The 14794-nt window shown below is 51.3% G+C and overlaps 2 protein-coding genes across 3 annotated transcripts; both read left to right on the top strand.

Annotated features, from left to right (window-relative positions):
- Positions 1-2133: 2133 nt before the first annotated feature.
- LOC114431278 (uncharacterized) lies at positions 2134-7140 on the top strand. 2 transcript variants are annotated; one of them, XM_028398859.1, is made up of 7 exons: positions 2134-2324; positions 3449-3901; positions 3980-4492; positions 4572-4971; positions 5039-5113; positions 5555-5629; positions 5724-7140. In XM_028398859.1, exons 2-7 carry the CDS (start codon positions 3455-3457, stop codon positions 6617-6619), a joined length of 2406 nt encoding a protein of 801 aa, XP_028254660.1. In that variant the 5' UTR covers positions 2134-2324; positions 3449-3454; the 3' UTR covers positions 6620-7140. The 2 variants fall into 2 exon arrangements, with proteins under 2 accessions (XP_028254660.1, XP_028254659.1); XM_028398858.1 differs by having other exon boundaries at positions 2135-2324; positions 3406-3901.
- A 549-nt stretch (positions 7141-7689) lies between these two features.
- Positions 7690-14115, top strand: atp1b2a (ATPase Na+/K+ transporting subunit beta 2a). Its single transcript, XM_028398857.1, has 8 exons — positions 7690-8009; positions 9902-10030; positions 10117-10221; positions 11979-12058; positions 12129-12254; positions 12425-12484; positions 12741-12836; positions 12914-14115. The coding sequence occupies exons 1-8, from the start codon at positions 7904-7906 to the stop codon at positions 13073-13075; spliced, it is 864 nt and encodes a 287-aa protein (XP_028254658.1). The 5' UTR covers positions 7690-7903; the 3' UTR covers positions 13076-14115.
- The last annotated feature ends 679 nt before the right edge of the window (positions 14116-14794 follow it).

Below are 14794 nucleotides of genomic sequence, written 5' to 3'. Positions count from 1 at the left end.
AGTGTTTGACAGTGATTTGATGCCTGTGGGGAGGGTCGGTCGCAGTTTTTCTGGATTTCTTCAAACACCGTTTGTCCGATCGCTACCAAACCTCAGAGGGTAGTAGTCCTGACCGGACGTCCTGTAAATACTACTGATACTATTAATACTACTAATACTACTAAACTACCAATACTACTAATACTACTAATACTACTAAACTACTAATACTACCAATTACTAATACTACTAATGCTACTAATACTACCAATTCTACTAATACTACTAATTCTACTAACTATAACCACTAATCACAGCATACAGGTCACAAAAGAGCAGCTTATAACCTGAATCCCTGATGAAACCTGATGTTTGTCAGACCTGTTTGTCTGCAGCTGAAAATAACTAAACGAGTCCCAACAGGTGAGCTGAGGACCTGACTGAGTTTAACCCCTGAAAGAACAGAAGCATACACTTCTAGATCCTTCTCCTCACCTACAAGGCTCTTCATGGACTACTACTAATCTCTCTCTCCCTCCCTCTCTCTCTTTTTCCGCCTCTCTCCCCCACTCCCTCTCTCTCTCTCTCTCCACCCTCCCTCTCTCTCTCTCCCTTTCTCTCCCCCCTCTCTCTCTCCCTCTCCCTCTCTCCCCTTCTCCCTCCCTCTCTCTCTCTCCCTCCCTCTCTCCACCCCCCCTCTCTTTCCCTCACTCCACCCCCCCCCTCTCCCTCCTCCCCCTTTCTCTCCCCCTCTCTCTCTCTCCCGCCTCTCTTTCCCTCTATCCCCCCTCTCTCTCTCCCTCCCTCTCTCCACCCCCCCTCCCTCTCTCTCTCCCCCCTCTCTCTCTTTCCCTCCCTCCCCCCTCCCCCTTTCTCTCCCCCTCTCTTTCCCTCTCTCTCTCCCTCCCACTCTCCACCCCCCCTCTCTCTCTCCCTCTCTCTCTCCCTCCCTCTCTCCACCCTCTCTCTCCCCCCTCTCTCTCCCTCCCTCTCTCCCCCCCCCCTCTCCCTCTCCCCCCCTCCCTCTCTCTCTCCCCCCTCTCTCTCCCTCCCTCTCTCTCTCTCCCTCTCTCTCTCCCCCCTCTCTCTCTCCCTCTCTCTCCCCCCTCTCTTTCCCTCTCTCTCTCCCTCCCTCTCCCTCTCCACCCCCCCTCTCCCTCTCCCCCCCTCCCTCTCTCTCTCCCCCCTCTCTCTCCCTCTCTCCCCCCCCCCTCTCCCCCCCCCCCCCCCCCTCCCTCTCTCTCCCCCTCTCTCTCCCCCCCTCTCTCTCTTTCCCTCCCTCCCCCCTCCCCCTTTCTCTCCCCCTCTCTTTCCCTCTCTCTCTCCCTCCCACTCTCTCTCTCCCTCTCTCTCTCCCTCCCTCTCTCCACCCTCTCTCTCTCCCCCCTCTCTCTCCCTCCCTCTCTCCACCCCCCCTCTCCCTCTCCCCCCTCTCTCTTTCCCTCTCTCTCTCCCTCCCTCTCTCCACCCCCCCCTCTCCCTCTCCCCCCCCTCCCTCTCTCTCTCCCCCCTCTCTCTCCCTCCCTCTCTCTCTCTCCCTCTCTCTCCCCCCTCTCTCTCTCCCTCTCTCTCTCCCCTCTCTCTCTTCCTCCCTCTCTCCACCCCCCCTCTCCCTCCCCCCCCCCCTCCCTCTCTCTCTCTCTCTCTCTCCCTCCCTCCCTCCCCCCTACCCCTTTCTCTCCTCCTCTCTTTCCCTCTATCCCCTCTCTCTCTCCCTCCCTCCCCCCTCCCTCCCCCCTCCCCCTTTCTCTCCCCCTCTCTTTCCCTCTATCCCCTCTCTCTCCCCCCCCTCTCTCCCTCCCTCTCTCTCTCCCCCTCTCTTTCCCTCTATCCCCTCCCCCTCTCCCTCTCCCCCCTCCCTCTCTCTCTCCCTCCCTCTCTCCCCCCTCTCTTTCCCTCTCTCTCTCCCTCCCTCTCTCCCCCCCTCCCTCTCTCTCTCCCCCTCTCTTTCTCCCCCTCTCTCCCCCACTCCCTCTCTCCCTCTCTCCCCCCCTCTCTCCCCCACTCTCTCTCTCTCCCTGTTAAAGGCAGCCTTCCTGACACTGTTGCTCTTAAAGAGGTTCAGGCTCTGGGTCTGTGTGAAGCACCTTGTAGAAAGGTATAAATTGAATTGAGTTCCAGAGGTTGTGGTGCTGTGTGCGGTGGATTTATTCAGCCTCTGTTGGTTGCTTTGCTCCGGGTCCAGTCATGTTAAACCTCGGCTCTCCATCAGGCCACTCCTCTTCAGCCATGTCTGTGGCATTATCCTCCTTTGCCGACTGGTGGCGGTAACGCGCCATTTCAAAGTTCTGCAACTGAACCGAAGAAGAAGAAGAAGAAGAAGAAGAAGAAGAGGAGTTAGCAGGGTGAGCATACTTCGGGGTTTTCGGGTGGATTTCTGTGTGGGTCTGTGTGTTCGGTCCACTTCCGGTTCTGTGTGCCGGTGTAACTGTCCAGCTAGCTGTAGACTTTGTCCTGACATGCTAACAACAGGGACGCTGCAGTTAGCCCCAGTCCAGCTAGCCGCTAGCTTTCAGGGTGGCGGTAAATAAGCTTCCATTATCGGACACAGGCTCGTGTGGCCTCCAGAAGCGGCCTCATCACAGGTGGTCCTGGCTGCGGTCCTTTACTGGGTTTAGTCCGGTGCAGCGAGACGTGGGGCCCGGCTTGGAGCGAGCGCTCGGCTGTGGACAGGGCCATTCTAGGATCGTAGTCTAGGGGTCTGAGCACTGAGTGAGCCCGACCTCCGCCTCACCCTGTTTGATTCAAAGACAGGAGTTTTATCTATTTTAGATATTTTAACAGCTTCCCCTGAGCCCCGTTGGCTCTACTATATGTAATCCTCTGTTTAGGGGAAGCTGTCGCCTCACTTCAAGAGTTGTTGTTGTTGTTGTTGTTGTTGTTGTTGTTGCTGTTGTCGTCGTCGTTTCCTCACCCGGTTCTCTCCCCCTCCTTCACCTCTCTCCCCCTCCTTCTCCACCTCTCTCCCTTGGCACTGACAATCCTACACAAATACATTGTACTGAGTGAAACTCAGGGCTGGAGAGTTGTGTGTTCCTCACAGCTGGTTGGGACTGTTGGGGTGGAAGTCACATGGTCTGAACCTGGTCCATCACTTGGTCTGACCCTGGTCCATCACTTGGTCTGACCCTGGTCCATCACCTGAGTCCTCCTGGCTGTTCCTTTTAAAAACCTGTCCACCTGGGCAGGCTTGTAAAAAACCTTTTTCACACCCTTTCAGGGTGAAGCATTTTGGGCCAGCATCATGGCTGGGGACCTGCATGAGTGTTTTGGGGGTTATAAAGGGTCATTCCTGAAAGTGATGAAGACTGTTTGAATTAACAGAACTGTGTGAGGACACAATGACTGCTTCCTCTGTGGAGTCTGCAGTGCCCCCTGCAGCATACTGTCTGTGACTCAGGAGGATTCTGTGTTTGCTGTTTACAGTCAGCCCTGTCAGAAGCAACCCCTGTGTCCATGTGATCATCAGGTCGCCATGGAGATTGCCGTTACTGTAGAGGACAGCGCTGACGCCAAGACGGAGGATGGAAAGAAAGATCTGCTGAAGTCCTCTGCTCGCCAGCCCTGCAGACGAGCGGTAGGGAGGCGAGCTCAGAGGGGGAAGAGGCGTGGCCCTGCAGAGAAACTTAGAGGCTCTGGTGAAAAGAGGCGTGGTCCGAAGCAGAAGAGGAGGGGTCAGGAGGAGAAGAAGGAGGGCGTGACGGTGAAGAGGACATGGAGTGGCGGGAAGCGGCGGTGGGATAAGAAACATTACTGCGTGTTCTGCAGGCGGCCGCAGGTGAAGATCGCCCGACACCTGCTGAGAAAACACGCTGACGAGCAGGAAGTGTTGGCTGCCAGTGCCTTACCCACGGGCTCCAAACAACGCCATCTGCTGCTGGAACATCTGCGCTGCAGGGGAAACTACCTGCACAACATCGAGGTTTGTTTACCTGTGCCGCCCCGTTAATGCAGGAACCAGCTGAACCTGTCTTGAGTCCATCTGTCTCTCTGTCCCCAGGTGATCAGACAGGGCAGCGGAGAGATTGTCCCATGGCGTCAGCCTTCAGAGGAAGTTGATGCGAGGAACTACCTGCCCTGTCCGCTCTGTCTGGGGTTTTTCCTTCGAGCTGATCTCTGGAAACATCAGGTCTCCTGCCGTAAGAAGCTGGCCATAGATCCCTCTGCAGCAAAGACAACGTCTGACCCTGTGAGCGTCGTCGCCTCAGATTCTACAGGTGAGTCGGCATGTGATCAGCTACAGAACATCATGGTAGAGGACACGCCCCCTGATCCCACAACAGACATGGCCAGCACAGATCCAACAGGGATGTCTGAAACTGGGACGAAGCGGTCCCTCACCTCTGACGCTGGGGTAGATCAGAACTTGACTACTGATCCGGCAATGAATCCACCAAGGAAACGCACCCGGGTCCAGGCTGCAGCGTCACGCCTCCTTCCTATTTCTAGTGGAGCGTCTGAGAGCTGCAGTGAAATCCTGCATCGCATGAACCAGGACAACGTGTCACACCAGGTCCGTGCTCCTGTGTACTTGTCTGTCTCTTCTGTCCATCGATCTGTGTGTAAGCTCTGCTTCTCCTCACTTTGTCCAGGTGAAATCTGATTGGTTGATCTGTAAATATGGAAACAAGCTGATGGGAAACCAAGATGCCTGTCAGAAGCGGTATGATTACATCAGCCAGAAATTGCGGGAGCTTGGCAGGTTGCTCCTGGCAGCTAAATCTCTAGACTCTGGTGTTCAGACCTTGCAAGACCTTCTGGCTCCAGGTCACCTCAGCCTGGCGCTGGCTGCTGCCAGAAAGGCCTCTGGGTACCGTTGGAGCCGGCCCCCGCTGGCAGTGAAGACGACTCTGAAGACAGTCTGTGAGATTGCCATTGGAGAGAGTCTGCAGGACGGAGACTGGGAGACTGCAGCTAAGACCACCGACTTCTACCACATGCTGGGGAGAGAGTGGGACACCCTGGGGCTGCAAAGTCCTGGTCCAGACGCAGGTAACACAATGTTTATTGCCATCGTGTGTCAGGAGGTCTTCATTGTTCACATCACCTGTTTCTGTAGCTGCTCCAGAAAGAGACGCTAAACTGAAAAAGAGACCAGTCCAGCTGATGGACGAGAAGGACCTAAGACCAGAGGGTGAGTCCTGACCCACGGTCCTGTCCGTGCTGATCACACCCTCCTAAAGTCAGTCACACTCCATGTCTCTGTTGTGTTTTAACATGTTTTCAGTCTGCACATTTGTGTGTGGTTACCGTGGTTACAGTATTCTGTAAAACTAGTTCAGACTCTGAGCATTAGCACTAGCAGCTAGCTTTTGAATGTAATGCTAACATTACACAATCCTCCATTAGCTTAGATTTGTGTGTCCTGCTAGCACTGTTGGTAGTTTGTAAATAGTTCAGAAATCAATAAATACATCCAGTGAAACCGATAAATTCCACGTGTGGATCAATAATACGTCACATTTTTACTTAAGTCATGAGAACTGGATCAGAATATGAACTCTATTGTTGTGAACATGCACAAACCCAAGTGGAGCACTAGATGGTGCTGTTTAACCTTCTTTCGTCATTGTAGCTCTGTCCAAGACCACCAACAGACCTGTGACCTCAGCGGTCCCACCAGAGTCCAGACTGCAGCCTCCTGTTACAGGTGAGGTCTCCTCGGTTTGCAAGTCCATCAGGTGATTTCTGCAGGTCAGACTAATACTCTCCTCTCTATGGTCTTGATCTGCCCTGTTTTTTAGTTCCTTTGTCTCCAAGGAAGGTCCGACGCCGTCCATGGTCATCTGCGGAGAAGGAGGCCATCTGGAGGCAGTTAGGAGTCCATGTGCTGGTCCAGTCAGTACCAGGGAAGGAGGTCTGTCAACGCTGTTTAGACTTGGAGCCAGCCCTCAGGGGGCGACACTGGAAAGACATCAAGAACCAGGTCCACAACCAGATCCAAAGCCAAAAGAAGCAACAGTTCCATGCCCAGATGGATCTTGAGGAGAACCTGGACCACCAAGAGCAAATCCAGAAAAAGGAGCAGTATCAGGCTCAAATAGGTCAGCAGGAAAAAGACCACATTCAGAACCAGAAGAAACAGCATTACCACTCTCAGATGGACCAGCATGAACAGGACAATCCTCAAAATCAAAAGAGACAACAGTACCACATCCAGATGGACCACCAAGACCAGGACAACAACCAAAATCCGAAGAAACTGTATGAGCACATGCAGTTGGACCACCAGGACAACGTTCACATTCTCAAGAAGAAGCTGTGCCACTCTAAACCAGACCACCCAGATCATAGCCAGGTCCATAAAAAGGACCTGTACCAAATGGACCAGCAGACGCAGGACCTGCAGACCCTGGACCAGGACAGTTCAATAATGACAATTACACCCTATGTACATGAAGGACCTCATCGAGGTCCTGGACACTCTCTGCTAGAGCGAGAACCCACAGTCAGTCCGTACCCTCTCCTGCACCGGCCCCCCGGGCACCACATGGACCAGCTGATTTCCAGAGCAGAGTGGACAGAAGAGTCTTTGGCCCCGAACTACCCACTCAGCAGACAGCTAGGCCGTAACATGCTTCAAGACGTCCCGTCAGGAGGACCACCACCTGATCCACTCTCTGGACATGTGTCCTTCTGATAGACAGGTCCGGTCTTACAGAAGCTCACTGATGTTGGACATGCCCTCCTGTAACAGCCCCTGAGCACTCCTGACTATCAGGAAGCTTACAGAACGTTGACTTTAAAGATAATATACAAATAAAATCGGTTCATTTCAGGGCGGTTCTGACCCGGTTGGGTTAGACTTTCAGGTCAGAACTGTCCTAGTTCTCCTTTGTTTCCTGAACCTGCTCTGCTGAACAAACCCGGGCTGACATACGATGAGGGCTTCGAGTATTTCAGTATTGTAAACAAAGCAGGATGTGGATGTCAGAGGTTCTGTTCTGGAAATGAACTGAAACACAGCAGAACCAGCCAGCGGTCCATGTCCTCAGCTGTAAACAAAATGTCCAGTGATGGGTCTGCTCTTTAATTTACTCCTGTATTAAACAGATCACCATTCAGTGTTAATGTTGTCGTCATAGTAACCGTCCTGTCCTTGGCTTCGTGTTCTGTCAGGTTCTGATGCGTTTGTATAAAAGTAGCTTGTTTTTCTGATCACATTTCATCTCACATTTATTGACCCGACCTGAACCACATCCTGCCCCTCAGAGTGGGCCCTGTCCGCTCTGTGGCTGTCAGTGCTGGGTCAGGGTCGCCTCACCCTGATGAAGGGTTCTGTGGGTCCGTTACAGTTCTGAGTCCAGCTCTGGTGGTTTGTATTGAAATGGCTGATAGAGAGCCGGAACCCTGGACACAAAGGCTGTGTAGCTAGGGTCTGGATCAGGTCCAGACCACAGCTTCTGATGAGTCCTCATGTCTCATTTCTGTGTGTCCACTGCTCAGAGTCGGACATGCTGCTCTTCAGATGAACAGTTTGATCAGAATATTAAACGGTGCTGCTGTGAGACACGTGCATGACGTCATCCTCACGTGTATCTCGTGTGTAAAAATGTAAAATGTCTTCTTTGGTCATCTCACACACACACACACACACACACACACTTAGGGGGCGGGGCCGGGCGGATGGAGCGCCTCTGCGATTGGCCTGGTGGAGCAGCAGTGACGTCACACCGTCCTCGGGGGGGCGGGCTACTGCAGTGACACCGTCCTGTCTCTCCGTCCGTCTGCCTCTCTCCACCTCTCCGCCGTCATCATCGATCCTCGGATCGATTCTCCGCCGCGGATCGATTGTAAATCGGGGAGTGCAGCCGCGCGCGTGACCGCAGTCTCGTGCTGTCATATCGAGATTATCGCGTGCGTTTGAGCACACGGACAGACCTCCATCTTCATCCTCTTCATCCTCACCGCCACCATCACCATCATGTCCGGCACTAAGGAGGAGGACCGCAAAGGCTCGAGCGAGTGGCGGGAATTCTTCTGGAACCCGCGAACGCACGAGCTATTGGGCCGAACCGCCACAAGTTGGGGTGAGTGTGTGTCCCGCGTGGTCACTGAACGACGCTGTGATTGATTGTTGTGATTATTGCTGAGTAGTGTCAGGCTTAAACAGCTGATTGGAGTGATTGATCAACAGGACCTCTCAGTTACCATCAATGATCAATAGCTCCTGATCGGGCTGTTGGTCCTCAGCCTGGCTCTGATTGGTTGAAGATGTCCTGCGTCCTTCAGCTTTGGGTGGTGTCCTCTCTGGTGTCCACTGTCCCTGACTGTCAGGCCTGCAGGTCCACAGTCTGTCTCGAAGTGCTGTCCCATGATGGGCCGTTTGAGAGGACAGCTGGGGTCTTCTGTCTGTCAGAGGACATCTGGGGTGTCCTTGGTGTTGGACGGGGTCGGCCGTGTCCTCCACCATGCTGATTTCTGTTTGAGTCACATGACTGCTGGCAGAGCTGGGGGACCCCACACAGGTGTTTGTCTCAGGTGGACACGCTGACAGCAGCAGACTGAACATATTGATATTTAAGCTGAGACTTTATTGACAGACGTCTTTAAGAACCGATGATGTCATGATGTCTCCGTGATGCTGGCTCATCCTGTCAGCCATGAAGGTCACTCTCTATTTCTCTATTTATAATCTGTGGCTCTCTTAAAGGAGACCCGGTGCATTAAACAGCAAGTGTGCCGGTGTGAACATGTGGTCACCTGGTTTCACTGCAGCCAATACGGAGTATTCATCCGGACCACTGGGCCGAGATAATGGAGGATACAACAGTTTGTGATGCGGTTCTCACAGTGAACCCAGGGGGCGCTCTAGTTGTTCTGAGCTTGTTCTTTAAAGGGGATCACAGGTCTGTGCAGACTGGGACAGACAGTGCTGGGACAGACAGTGCTGGGACAGACAGTGCTGGGACATGCAGACAGTGATGGAGGCGTTCTGCTTCCATATCCTGTGCAGTCTGTGTCACACTGGTACAAAACCATCCCGACTGGTCTGACTCAGGCTTTACATAACTCTCTGATGATGTCATACCTCCCATCATGCACCGGTGCTCTGAATGTTTGGCCTTGATAAGAGTGAAGGGCACACACTCATGTACACACAATAAACTGAAGAGTGTGTTAATCTGGATTAAGCAGACAGACGAGTTTGATTGGACAATAATCTGAACACACACACACTGGTGAGGACAGCAAGCTTCTTAAAGGGACAGTACGACATTTTACTAATGTTGAATGTGTGTGTTCACTGCACTGAGAGAAAAACCAACGCACAGAATAACACAATCCTCATACACTGCAGACCCACTAACACACAGGTGTGATCCTGTTAGTTTAATCTGTGGCTCAGGACACGTTTGATGACATTAACTCTGCAGGAGCAAACCTTTAACAGGTTCAAGTGTCAGACCAGGTCACATGGTCATCAGGGGAGCAGGGTGTGTGACCTGTGAGGGGTCACAAACCTCGACGAGGCCTCCTTCAGGGGTCTCGTTCCTGCAATCCTTCAAACAAGACGGTAGCTCAAGTGATTCTGGATGAGTCAGGGAGGGAAGGTTCTAAAGACATAACGCGGTTAAGTCCAAATTTAGGGATTCTTAGAGGTGTTTCGTGGACAGAATAAATCCAGCCAGTCTTTGTTCCGGAGGTAACGGAGGTCCCGTCATGGCATCACTTCCTATCTGTTAGAGTGTGACTCCTTGTTATTGCTTAGCGCTGGTCGAACTGCTGAACCTGGGATGATCAATAACAAGGGAAGAGAGAAAGGAGGAGAGAGAAAGCACTGAGCAGATTACGCCCCCACCCCCCAGTCATAAATGTAGGTCATCCGTAGTGGGCGTAGTCAAACACAAGAGGATTATGAAGATGACATGAAGAGGGGGGAGGACAGGATGCAATGTAATCAGAGTACCTCCCCCCACAGGCCTGATCCTGCTCTTCTACCTGATCTTCTACCTGTTTCTGGCGGGAATGTTTGCTCTCACCATGTACATCATGCTGCTGACGCTTGACGATTACAAACCCACCTGGCAGGACCGGCTGGCCACTCCAGGTGAGACGACCTGACCCGCCTGAGTGTCCTGTGTCCCAGTGTCGGGACGAGGCTGTGATTGGTGAAAATGTTTCTTCATGTTGCAGGCATGATGATTCGTCCTAAGGGTGATCAGCTGGACATCAGCTTCTCTGTGTCAGACACTGAGAGCTGGGACGGCTTTGTCCTCAACATCAACACCTTCCTGTCCCGTAAGATGATCGATTATTGATCAGTTATTTAGGATGAAAAACGTTCAGTCATTTGCACAGTTTGATGTTTGATTCTGGCTAAAATAAAACTCTCTTATCTCAACGTCCTGACCCCAACATGTCCCTGTCTGTCCATGTCTGTCTGTCTCTACCTGTACCTGCCTGTCTCTGTCTGTACCTGTCTCTGTCTCTGCCTGTACCTGTGTGTCTGTCTGTCTCTGCCTGTACCTGTCTGTCTCTGTCTGTACCTGTCTCTGTCTCTGTCTCTACCTGTACCTGCCTGTCTCTGTCTCCGTTTCTGTCTGTCTCTACCTGTACCTGTCCCTGCCTGTGCCTCTCTGTTTCACCTGTACCTGTCTCTGTCTGTCTGTACCTGTACCTGTCTCTGTTTGTACCTGTCTGTCTCTGTCTGTGCCTCTCTCTCTCTACCTGTACCTGCCTGTCTGTCTGTCTCTGTTTGTACCTGTCTCTGTTTCTGTCTGTATCTGCCTGTACCTGTCTGTCTCTGTCTGTCTCTGTCTGTTCCTGTCTCTGTCTCTACCTGTACCTGTCTCTGTTTGTACCTGTCTCTGTTTCTGTCTGTATCTGTCTGTTCCTGTCTCTGTCTCTACCTGTACCTGTCTCTGTTTGTACCTGTCTGTCTCTGTCTGTACCTGTCTGTCTATGTCTCTGTCTGTCTCTGCCTGTACCTGTCTGTCTCTGCCTGTACCCGTCTGTCTCTGTCTGTACCTGCCTGTCTCTTTTTCTGTCTCTGCCTGTACCCGTCTGTCTCTGTCTGTCTCTGCCTGTACCTGTCTCTGTACCTGTCTCTGTCTTTGTCTGTACCTGTCTCTGCCTGTACTTGTCTGTCTCTGTCTGTACCTGTCTGTCTCTGTCTCTGCCTGTACCTGTCTGTCTCTGCCTGTCTGTACCTCTCTGTCTCTGCCTGTACCTGTCTGTCTCTGTCTGTACCTGTCTGTCTCTGTCTCTGTCTGTACCTGTCTGTCTCTGCCTGTCTGTACCTCTCTGTCTCTGCCTGTACCTGTCTGTCTCTGCCTGTCTGTACCTCTCTGTCTCTACCTGTCTTTCTCTGTCTGTACCTGTCTGTCTCTGTCACTGTCTGTACCTGTCTTTTTCTGCCTGTACCTGTCTGTCTCTGCCTGTCTGTACCTCTCTGTCTCTGCCTGTACCTGTCTGTCTCTGTCTCTGTCTGTACCCGTCTGTCTCTGTCTCTACCTGTCTTTCTCTGTCTGTACCTGTCTGTACCTGTCTGTCTCTGTCTGTACCTGTCTGTCTCTGTCACTGTCTGTACCTGTCTGTCTCTACCTGTCTTTCTCTGTCTGTACCTGTCTGTCTCTGTCTCTGTACCCGTCTGTCTCTGTCTCTACCTGTCTTTCTCTGTCTGTACCTGTCTGTCTCTGTCACTGTCTGTACCTGTCTGTCTCTGTCTGTACCTGTCTGTCTCTGTCTGTACCTGTCTGTCTCTGTCACTGTCTGTACCTGTCTGTCTCTACCTGTCTTTCTCTGTCTGTACCTGTCTGTACCTGTCTGTCTCTGTCACTGTCTGTACCTGTCTGTCTCTGTCTCTACCTGTCTTTCTCTGTCTGTACCTGTCTGTCTCTGTCTGTACCTGCCTGTACCTGTCTCTGCCTGTACCTGTCTCTGCGTGTACCTGTCTGTCTCTGTCTGTGCCTGTCTGTCTCTGTCTCTGTCTGTCCCTGTCTGTCTCTGTCTCTGCCTGTGCTTGTCTGTCTCTGTCTCTGCCTGTCTGATTGCAGCATATAACGACAGCTATCAGGCCCAGGCTAATGATAACTGCCCTCCTGATCAATACTTTATTCAAGAGGACAGTGGAGAGGTAAACCTGTCTGTCTGACACCTGTCTCCCTTGCATGTGTCCCGTCTCTAACCCGTCTGTCGTTCTGCAGGTGAGGAACAACCCTAAACGTTCCTGTCAGTTCAATCGGACGATGCTGGAGGAGTGTTCTGGGCTTATTGATCGTTTCTATGGTTACAGCAGTGGACAGCCGTGCATTCTCATCAAACTAAACCGAGTAGGTTGACCTTTGACCCCTGTGGTGCTGTGTGGTAAGGTAGCATTACTGCAGCTGGACTCACAGCATTGTGGTGTGTGCTAATGAACACAAAGAGCAGCTGCAGCAGTGTGTTAATACTACACTGACAACAGTGTGACAACAACCGGCCTCTTCTGCCATCTGTCCAGGTGATCGGTGTGTTACCAGGAAAGGACGGTCAGTCTCCGTATGTCACCTGTGGGGCCAAGGTCTGTATCTGTGATATATAATCTGTCTGTGTGTGAGTCTGTGTGTCTCTGAATGTGTGTGCACCTTGTCTTCATCACATGTGGTGTGTCTCCATCCTCAGAGTTACAAAGTGGGGAAAGATGAGTGGGTAAGATCCGTAGAACAGGAGGACCATAGTGCAGATACAGTGTAGTGAATGTAAATAGTTACAGAAGGTTACTGAAGGTTATGGATGAGTGATCAGAGGTACTAATCAATGTGTGTGTGTGTGTGCAGAGGGAGGACAGTGAGAAGATTGGACCCCTGGCTTACTACCCTCCTAATGGAACCTTTAACCTTATGTACTACCCATACTATGGAAAGAAGGCCCAGGTAACACACACACAACATAAGCACACTTTACATACAGGGTGTACTTGGTACACTGACGAGCACTGTGTTGACCTCAGGTGAACTACACTCAGCCGCTGGTGGCCGTGAAGTTCCTGAACGCCTCTCTGAACACCGACATCAACGTGGAGTGTAAAGTCAACTCTAACACTCTTGCTGCCGGCAGTGAGAGGGACAAGTTCGCCGGACGGGTTTCCTTCAAACTACGAATTGACAAATAGATACACACACACAAACACACACATTAAAGCTGCAGTCAGACGCTCCCACACGCCTCCCTGTCCCTGCCTCAAACAGCTGTGTTGGTTTCAGATGAATGCCGTGTTCGTTGTCTCCGAGCCGCTGTGTACACACATCATTTTGTATTTTATTTGTTTGGATGCTCCATATCTGTTCCTTACTGCAGCTTTAACTCAAACACACCCACCTACAACCAACCAATCAGCACACACACATGTTCCTGTGTCGCAGAGTGGACAGACAACACAACAGTCGTCACGTCCATCTCTGATGAAACTGCATGAATCAAAAACAAATTACTGATCACACAGAAAACTCGTTTCATGACGACCTTTAGTTTGCTTATTTATCCATGTCTGTATTTATTTATGTTTGTGTATTTATCTTTATTTATGACAACACTACTGTTACAATAAAAACTGACAGAAACTGGTCCAGTCCAGACTACAAACCACACCGGTCCCTCAGCAGCTGGGTTCACACAAGAAACTGTAGGGTTTATCATGTTTAATATTACCGGAGCAGAACCCACCGACAACAAAAACATCTCCACGCACTCCGTGGGTTGGTGTCCAGTCGGCCATGTTTACCCCTCATCGCCTGAAGCAGCTGTGTCCACAGCCAGCCGTAGCTTTAGTACTCATGGCGACATTTGTCTTTGTGGCGTTTCGTTGTGTTCCTCTTTTGTCGTGGCTCTACAGTCGTTAGTTGTTGAATACAGTGATGAGTTAGTGTAGAGTTAGCGGACAGGTTAGTTGATGAGCCACATTTATTTTAATTTTCTGTTGATGTGTCACTTTTGTTTACTGTTGTCCTCCAGGGGCTGAGCATGACAACACACACACACACACAGTCTCAACTGTTGATCGCTGTCGTGCCACGTGGACACGCTCCCTCCCCTGTACTGCTCTTCACTAATGGTCTTCCTTTAAAGAGTGGCCAGCCAATCAGACGATCCTGCTGTATGCTGTCTATATACTGTTACTTGATGGTTTTTCCTGCCTGAAATGTCCTTGTGTAACAAAACGAACAAAGAATAAACTCATTTAAAAACCAACACCTGTGCCATGATACAAATGTCCAACTTTTAGGACTACAAATGGTCACTTCCTGATTTTAGAACTACAAACGTACTTCCTGTCTGGAGGTTTTATTTGGACTGCTGAACGTGCTTTGGGACATCGCCTTGTCCTTCAGATAAACAGATGTTTGATGCAGACTGATGGAGGATTACGTCCATCAGCTGGCAGTCAGTCAGATAAGAGCAGGAATTTAGAAAGAGTGAGACCTCTGCTGGTCACATAGGTGTATCACAACCGGGCTGAATAACAGGCATCCGCACAATGCTGCCACCATGTCACTAGGTACCATGTAGGGTTACCTGTGTTCACATGATGGTCCGGCTGGGTTTGGGTCACACCTACTGACCTGCTGTCTCTCGGATATTATGGTTCTAGCTGTTCTCTTGTTTGCTGCCCTGAGTTCTTGGCTGTTCCTTGTACTTGTGCTCAGGGTTTTTGTAGTCGGCTCTACCTGTACCTGGTAGGACAGTATTTAGGGTTTCATGTTTCCTGCTTTATTCTGATAAGCTCTGCTCCTTCCTGTGTCTCTGTGTGTTTTACTTGCTCCTGTATTTTCCCTCCTTGATGACTGCCTGTGGTGTGTGTCGGCTTCTCCACCCAAACCTCCAGGAGAGGGCG

The sequence above is a fragment of the Parambassis ranga genome, unplaced genomic scaffold, assembly GCF_900634625.1.
Source record: "Parambassis ranga unplaced genomic scaffold, fParRan2.1 scaffold_65_arrow_ctg1, whole genome shotgun sequence".
Classification (NCBI taxonomy): Eukaryota; Metazoa; Chordata; class Actinopteri; family Ambassidae; genus Parambassis; species Parambassis ranga.
This window is presented reverse-complemented; position numbering and strand designations above follow the sequence as displayed.

What these genes read in the sequence shown, in the direction of transcription:
- LOC114431278 (XM_028398859.1), top strand. Translation starts at nt 3,455, where the DNA reads ATGGAGATTGCCGTTACTGTAGAGGACAGCGCTGACGCCAAGACGGAG. An exon ending in ACTACCTGCACAACATCGAG is followed by an intron (nt 3,902 to 3,979) that starts GTTTGTTTACCT and finishes CTCTGTCCCCAG; the next exon opens with GTGATCAGACAGGGCAGCGG. An exon ending in AGGACAACGTGTCACACCAG is followed by an intron (nt 4,493 to 4,571) that starts GTCCGTGCTCCT and finishes CACTTTGTCCAG; the next exon opens with GTGAAATCTGATTGGTTGAT.
- atp1b2a (XM_028398857.1), top strand. Translation starts at nt 7,904, where the DNA reads ATGTCCGGCACTAAGGAGGAGGACCGCAAAGGCTCGAGCGAGTGGCGG. An exon ending in TTCTCATCAAACTAAACCGA is followed by an intron (nt 12,255 to 12,424) that starts GTAGGTTGACCT and finishes CCATCTGTCCAG; the next exon opens with GTGATCGGTGTGTTACCAGG. An exon ending in ATGTCACCTGTGGGGCCAAG is followed by an intron (nt 12,485 to 12,740) that starts GTCTGTATCTGT and finishes GTGTGTGTGCAG; the next exon opens with AGGGAGGACAGTGAGAAGAT.